The sequence below is a fragment of the Cystoisospora suis genome, assembly GCF_002600585.1.
Source record: "Cystoisospora suis strain Wien I chromosome Unknown contig_1051, whole genome shotgun sequence".
In the NCBI taxonomy this organism is placed as follows: Eukaryota; Apicomplexa; class Conoidasida; order Eucoccidiorida; family Sarcocystidae; genus Cystoisospora; species Cystoisospora suis.
In genome coordinates, this window is record NW_027153852.1 from 46,736 (window position 1) to 54,174 (window position 7,439).

The window sequence follows — 7,439 nt, forward strand, 5'->3', positions numbered from 1 at the left end:
TTCCCCGTGGAAAACACAGTCAGCGGATGTTAATATAAAAAGATAGTCCTAAATATTCGCTGATTAGTAGTACGCAGAAGAGTTCGACTAAGTTGACGCAATATCTCACTTCCTAGTATCCTTAGTTGTCTGTTATTCAGAGTATAACCTCCGAGTTCGGTAGTGGTATGGATTGGACAATGCATATCTTTATGTTCTTAATGCCTGCTCTGTACGGGGGATATGGTAACTTCTTTCTACCTATATCGCCTGCCCTCAGTCTAAAAGCCATCTCTCCTCCGGAGTGAGTGTCACACCTGGCCTGTTGCGGTAGTAGGTGCGTCCATTAGTCGAGACGGGATGAGTGTGCGGACAGCAACTTTCCACGTCTCGCCGGTTCCGTAAGTCGAACCCGCAAGCAGCGAAACCCTTGACGCCGTATATGACGGGCGACCAAAGACATAAGAGAGAGACCAAGAGCATGGCATGACTGCCGCGCAGGAGTCCAGAGACGGAACCGCACCTTTCGTGCGTTTGTACATCCCGGTCAAAAAGTTGCAGATTCTTCAAGGCTGTCTCGGGACTGCTGGCAGGTTTCTCAGGAGAGAGCATGTAGACACTGCTGCCTTGCTGTGAGTGTCTACTGTTCTTCGACAGGACGTCGAGGTGGCGCACAAATGGTACCTGTCGGAAGTCCGTAGAATCTATGAGACGTACAAAGGACTTTACGGGTGGAAAGACCGGTCTCTTAGTTTCTTATGATGGTCAGCGATGGGGAACCCTCGCGAGCTGTACGGAAGGAGCAGTGCCTGCTTTTCTCTGTCAGGCCGTAGAGGAGGCATACAGTCGATATCTCTCTGAGGTCCGGGGCATGTCTGAGACTGACAGGGACTCTAGTGTGGAAAATGCCCGCCTCCAACTCCGTGTTACTGCGGTAGCAGCGGGGACCCTTGGCAGCGGTAGGCTGTAAGCTGGTAACGGTCTCTCCTGGCAGTAGGGCACGCTGGTGCAGATTCCTTACTATGGGTCGGGAATTTCCAGATGGTTTAAAGATTGCTAGCTCGGAGCTTCTACATAGCAACCCGCCGTACAGTCGGCAGGTGAACATCGGCTACTGCTAATGCGTGTTCCTTCTTTTCCACGGTTCAACCTCAGAAATCTAACTTCAATACGAAGAGCAGTCGTGCTTGGCTCTCAACTAAACAACTACTGCTATTGACTCAGTGGGATGTGTTTTTTTTTTTTGCGCGTACAATCCTTACTGTCGGTCTGGCTTATGGCTCGGCAGCAGCCCTGACGACCCTGACTCGGTGCACTCCTTGGCAGTCTTTCGTGCAGCTATAAGGACTTTCGCTCTTTCGTCAGAAACCGCGCCGCTGCGACAGTAGTGACTGGAGTGCTCTCGGAATCACTGGTCTCCTCACGACTCGCCTAACGTTCCCTAGGGTTCCCTGTCCACTGTGAGGTAGTTCATTTCGGCAAGGGAGCGGTACGCAGTCGTACACGGAGAAGCCTACCGTCCCTGAACTCAGCCGACAGATCTGCGAGCGCTGGCCTAGCTGCTAAGCCCGACTACCTCTTTCTTTCATTGACCCTACTGCAGTCACTAGAACGTGCAGAGCGAGAGTGAAGAGACGTTCAGGAACGCGTGGACCAAGTCCACTGGAGTCCGTGCACTCCTTGCCCAGTTACCGCCACTCCCTGGCACCTGTAATCAAGAAACAGAACTACTGCTAGCTGTTACTGCTGAGTCCGCCGTCAATTTCAGAAGCTGGACCTATCACCTGCTTCCCATCGCACCGCAAAGCCCGGGCACTGGGGCCTTCAAGGTAGCACAAACAATGAGGCAATGCCATCCTCATCCAGTCAACTGTCGTGGCCCATGCAGGCGTTTGTTTTGAAGCCGTTTTTGAGGGTGCCAACCGCCGGAGGCGTCTTTAGTCAGGACGCCAGGAGCACAATGCCCCCGGAAGTTTCACCAGGTGGATGTCAGAACGCCGTCCCGCTGGAGTCAAGTAATGGTCTCGCTCTTAAACCGGAAAGAGGATCACCCTGAGCATTGTCTAGCTGACGCCAACTTTCGCGCCAGGACGCTCGTCTTGGCGGGCAATCCCTTCCCGTGAGCGGTCTCCGTGAAGGGCTCCGGTCGTCGCGGCTCCTGACAACGGGCATGAGGCGGGACCGAGGAATGGTCAGCCCGTTGTTGTGGCCCGTGCTCGCGGCTGCTTTTCAAATTTCGGGTAACCTTGGGAGCGGCTTGGCAAGCCCATACACTACGGAGTTCTTGTCGTGACATGCGGCACAAGAGAGCCGGGCACTGCTGATTCGCTGGGATCAGTGCCACAGTCAGGCAGTGTACGAGGCCTTACGTCGTTCCTGAGTAGCTTTTGGCACTCCCGGGAAGCAATTGCTGCTGTCCGCGTTCAGAATCGATTACCAGCTTTCGGAGTCTCTCGGTCTCTTTTGGAGGAGCCCGTCCTTACTCTATGACTAGTGCCTTGTGGACTACTAACTAGCGTCCCGACCTTTTTCCTTTTCCGCTCGATACTTTTCGCTAGACTCTCCGATGCGAACCGACCTCCTCTTTCAAAAAGTTCTCGTAGAGGGCCCCCACGATGACTTTTTCTTCGCAGGTTCGTTACCGGACTGGCTGCCCGGGAGGTACTGCCAGTCCTGGCTGGACTTCTCCCACAGACCACGATGGCGGTCTTTTTCCTATTCCCGACTCTGTCCTCGCGAGGCTCCTCTCTTACTCCAAGCATTGCGGGTTCTCTTCGTACGAAGGCCGCACGCTGGGTGTCTCCAAGCTTCCACTGCACAGGCTATGCGTGTTTCAGTACCCCCGGGTCATCGACGGGAGATCCCTTGATTTCGCAGGGTATGGCAGGAACCTGGATAGTCCGCAGTTTCCCACTTCTTTATTATGGACACCCGTTCAGACGCCTTCTGGGAGCCCGGCATCATCCCCACTGCCATCCCCTACGTCAAGTCGTTCGGCGCTCACCGCCCTTGAGGCTAGTACTCCCAGAGAACCTTTCAAGGCCTTGAATTATGCAACCTCCGCGATCTTGAGGGAGCAGAGGGTACTGATGAATTCTCCCCGGCGTCCGTGGCGCACGTATCCGTCACTCTTTCCGTACCCTGTGAAAGGCAGATGGGAGCGTCTACGGATCATTGCGCTCCAGGCAATCCTCCTAGGGTCCTTCGCTCACGTTCCGTTGTTGCTGTATTTGGTTTACAAGAAATTTTGCACAGACAACAAAAGGAAAGCTGCTTTCTTTGTTTTCGTGTTGCTCCTTGTTTTCTATCCAATTCCAGTCTACGGCCCCTCGAGAAGGTGGGGTCTGTGGAAGCTCATGCACCGGTACCACCGCACAACTGTGATTGTCGAAGACGCGAAGAGCTTACCAACTGCACAGCCAACAATCTACACAGCCCTGCCACACGGTGTGGTTCCAGTAGCTCAAGTAAGAGCTGCCAGTGTCATAACTTCTTGTAGACCCTTATCCTGGTGTTGGCTGGGGTCGCAGTTTTCTCCGGAGAGGCCCACTACCGGTCCGGTTCCGGGGATGAAGGATTCGGGCAACAGTGTAATTTTTAGACCGCGTCCGGCAAAGTCAGGCTACGGGGTCTCTGATGCCGGCAGATCACGGTGGCGATGTGGACCCATGTGGAAGTTCGGAGAAAGTAACTGCACCATGGTTGGGTTGCTGTTCGCTGGGCTGTTGGTAATCTAGTCCCCACTTTAGTCGCCCTCGCTCTTGTCGTCGGCGCCTGTAACACCGTGGACCGCGTTGTGGGCTGAGTTTCCTGAGCTCTTTCGTCGGGGACCTAAATAGAAAGCATGGATTATATCTCGCGCGAGTCCACATCGGCGGGGGCCTCTACAGCTTCACTCGGATGATCGTGGCCCATCATCAGAGTCCAAATTCAGAGATACCTAGCATCCAATCTTTGTTAGGGACCTTCTCACTAATTCGCCACGAGTGAACTCATACCTGCAGTATAGCGTCGGTCTCTTTGCTGGCAGGCCCTGTTGCCGTTAAATGATTTCAATTCTATTCTCGGAAGCTTTCGCGTCGTCGTCGCGTCTATCGTTAAGCGAGTCCCCATCTGGGGGCACTTCGCCCTCATCACGGGTGCTCGGGAGGCGTCCCGGTAAGACACGGTGGGGGGGCGTGGAGTATACGTGCGTGTCGCTTCTAAAAGGCGCACGGTTCGCTGATCAGGGGGCTGCTTTGCCGTGGTGGTCGTTAGCTCCGGTCTGTCACAGAGTTCGGCCTTCTCTGGATATGCTCTCCGTGGCACTCTCGAAGTTCTACCATCTTGGCTTCGGCCGTGGGTACTCTGTTCCCCTCCTCTGCATGCAGAAACGAGATAAAGAAGGCTCTGCTCAAGGATGAAGAGAGCGTTGTCCTCGTGCCCGGGGGAATCGCCGAGATGTATGAAATCGGTTCTGAAAAAGTGAGTTCTTCACACACTCAGCCGAAACATGCCTCTGCACAGGTGCAGTCCGCACTCTCGCGCCGTGCTGTGGCACCAGCGAGCGCGGAGGGATGGAAGTGTTTCAGGCGGTGTCTGAAAGAATCCCTTGTCCTAGTCTCCAGACCGTTTCGGTGAGAAAGCGCCTCTGCCTAGATAGTCGCTTAGCCTGTACAGTGGTAGTAACCCTGCGGTGCCGGTGTAGCTAGTGTCCCTTCGTTCAATCGGATGATCAGCTTCTCTCTCTCGACATCTCTCTAAGCTGCAAACAACCTTCTGCCGGAGGTCTTAACACATATGCGCGCTTTGGTTAAGACAATACAAAAGTACCGAACGCCGGCTTGTTAGCGGAGCCTGCCACTCTGCCTGTGCTGTAAGGCGACCGCCGGATAGTCATACATCTACATTCAGGGCGTCCAGTAAGAAAATGCGTGTGCCTGTGCTTTGGGGGCCGCTCTTGTCTGTCCGCCCACCTAATCTCACTGGCTTCCTTCCCAGGAGTGCCTCCATCTGCGAGAGCGCCGAGGGCTCCTGAGGCTAGCTCTTGAGACAGGGGCAGATATAGTCCCCATTTACTGCTTCGGGAATTCGCAGACGTTCAGACTTGCTCCAGGGATGACCAAGCTGCAGCCCTTAGCCAGGTGCGGTTGCCAGGGCCAGGTTAGCTGGTGCGGACCCGTCAATCGTTTGCAAGGCGATAAGGTTCGGTTCCCCCGTCTCTGTACAGTCCGTCCGCCAGTTGCATGTTAGCATCTGCCTGGGATTTTGATTGATTAGCTTAAGCAGGTATGCAGTGCACCGGCCGCCCCCGTGGTGAAAGTCCTTTCTCGCGTGTTGGGTACCCGGAGCTGGCTGCACGAAAGTAGTTTGTCTGGCTGCGTGATTGAAACTGCTAGTATAGACAGTGGCCCTGTAGCGCGCTTGTCACTGCCGTAGCACCCTTGACACTATGCGCTGCGGCATGCAGCCGTGCAGAAGGGCGATGTGGCTAGGCCATAGCGGCTCGCATGCGGGTACACGGAGAATGTGTCAGGGTGCGCTTTCCCTTTTCGGGGCTGCCATACCCGTGAGCACCACCCCTGGGCTCGCCCCTTCTGTCTCGGGGCAGAATCTGATTGTCACCGCCGCTTGCCCGTCCTCCCATCTGATGAACCTCCACAACGACGTGGGATAGAATTGTGATGTCGTTCACAACCGTACAGGCTCCGTCGGGAACGGCTCCCGAGCACTGGTCTCGAGGTTCAACTGACGCCTTTCCGGTGCGCGCAGATGGGGCCTCTTTTCGATTGTGTCACCCCGTCTCCGTGCATACTTCCGCTGTTCTCGTTCATCTCTTCAGGCTTTTCCGCTGCGCCCTGCTTTTGTTCTATGGCCGCTTTGGTCTCCCTCTTTCTTTCGAAGTGCCACTGCTCTACGTGATAGGCAAGAAGCTAAAGCTTCCCCGGATTGGCAACCCCACTCAGCAGGTGAAGCGATATGCAGCCTACTATGTGAAATCTCTCAGTTTGGTCCGACCAGCAGTCGGGCAAAAACAACTAGGGGACTCCTGCCTCGTGAGACCCAGTCGGCAACAAGGCTACGCGTGTACCGATGCGAGCCGCATTTCTGGCTCTTGGCAATTGTGCCTGGGAATTTTACTATACTTCACCAGCAGGTAGTCATGTGACCGCCTTGCAGCTGTAGCTCGTGGCCAAGGGTTGTGCACACGGAAACCGGGCTAATTCGGAACACCCTCCTGGACTATAGAGAAACACACTAATTCGATTCCTTGAACGGCCTGACCCTTCTGGCTCCGCGAGCGCCAAGAAGCTCGCCCGTTCATGATCACGCGGGGACAAACGTAGATTGCAGAGCGTCACAGGGGAAGAAAATTTCATCGCCGCTATGACGTACGGCAGGTATGCCTTCAAAATCCGGCACTCAAACATGCTGGAGGAAAACAAAAGTGCCCGTCATCCGCATACCGAGAGCTACGGTCACCATGCATGTACCGCGAACGTTCGTTATTAGTGCCGGACAAGGTGTTCGCCGGCCACAAGCACTGGCCGCCCGTTCCGAGTTTCTCCCGGACAGGTTCCACTTCACTTGATGCAAGTTTGCATTGTTTGCGCTGTCCATGTCCCCTTCTGTTGACACAAAATGCTCAGGCCCAGCCTGTGAAGCCCGGGGACCGTGATGCGATTTGCTTTGTGGTTGTTAGGACATAGAGTCCGCGCAGAAGCAGTACCTGAGCGAGGTGCGGCGGATTTTCGAAACGTACAAGGGGCTCTACGGATGGAAGCATAAGTCTCTGGATCTTGCCTGAAAGCGTGGCTACACGCTGGGGAGCCATGTTTCCGAGAGAGGGAGTTCCACAACCCCAGCTTTTCGAGTGCGGGGACCGGAGGAGCCCGGAACAGCTCAAATCGAGTATGCCGGTAGCATGGATACTTAAAAATCGATCTCTGAATGACGCCACATTCTCTGGTCTCAAAAGCCCTGCCGTACCAAATGTGTGGATGAGGGTGTGCCATCTGATGTGTGTCCGACTACCTGCACATACACTGGGAAAACGTTCGATGAGAAGAGGTGACATCAGGAATGCTTTGCTGCGTGATTACACGCACGCAAGTAACAACATTCACGGCGTTGCTTCCCGGCGCCCCACAACAGATCCGGATTTCGTTAGACGGCCCACCCGAGGTGTCGGTTGTGTCGGAGTCGGCACTGCATATGTGGGTATGGCTGTCACACAGAAAGGTGCCGTGTGACCCACCGTGTATCGAACTGACTCGACTACACCAAACAATTAGGTCGGCCGATTGCTACTGTTGGAGTCGCATAGTTATCTCGGAGTTCGTGCAACAGTAGTTAAGTCGCTCTTCCAACAGGCCGGCGACATTGGGAACTTAAGGTTCCGCAAGGCCGGGGTGGCCAAATCACCCCTTCGTTCCTCCCGTTATTCTTTTATGAAGTGGCCATGCAGAAAACGTGCATCC

The 7,439-nt window shown here is 54.7% G+C and overlaps 1 protein-coding gene across 1 annotated transcript in view; it reads left to right on the forward strand.

Annotated features, from left to right (window-relative positions):
* CSUI_002522 (mono- or diacylglycerol acyltransferase) overlaps positions 1–7,134 on the forward strand; it is a gene marked incomplete at its 5' end in the record, with an annotated part of 7,517 nt that extends 383 nt beyond the window's left edge. The window contains 4 exons of the mRNA XM_068062722.1: positions 2,613–3,446; positions 4,010–4,137; positions 4,350–4,443; positions 6,662–7,134. Coding sequence (XP_067925307.1) covers positions 2,613–3,446; positions 4,010–4,137; positions 4,350–4,443; positions 6,662–6,766 — 1,161 coding nt within the window. The 3' untranslated portion in view covers positions 6,767–7,134. The remainder of the gene's footprint in view (positions 1–2,612; positions 3,447–4,009; positions 4,138–4,349; positions 4,444–6,661) is intronic.
* Positions 7,135–7,439: the final 305 nt, after the last annotated feature.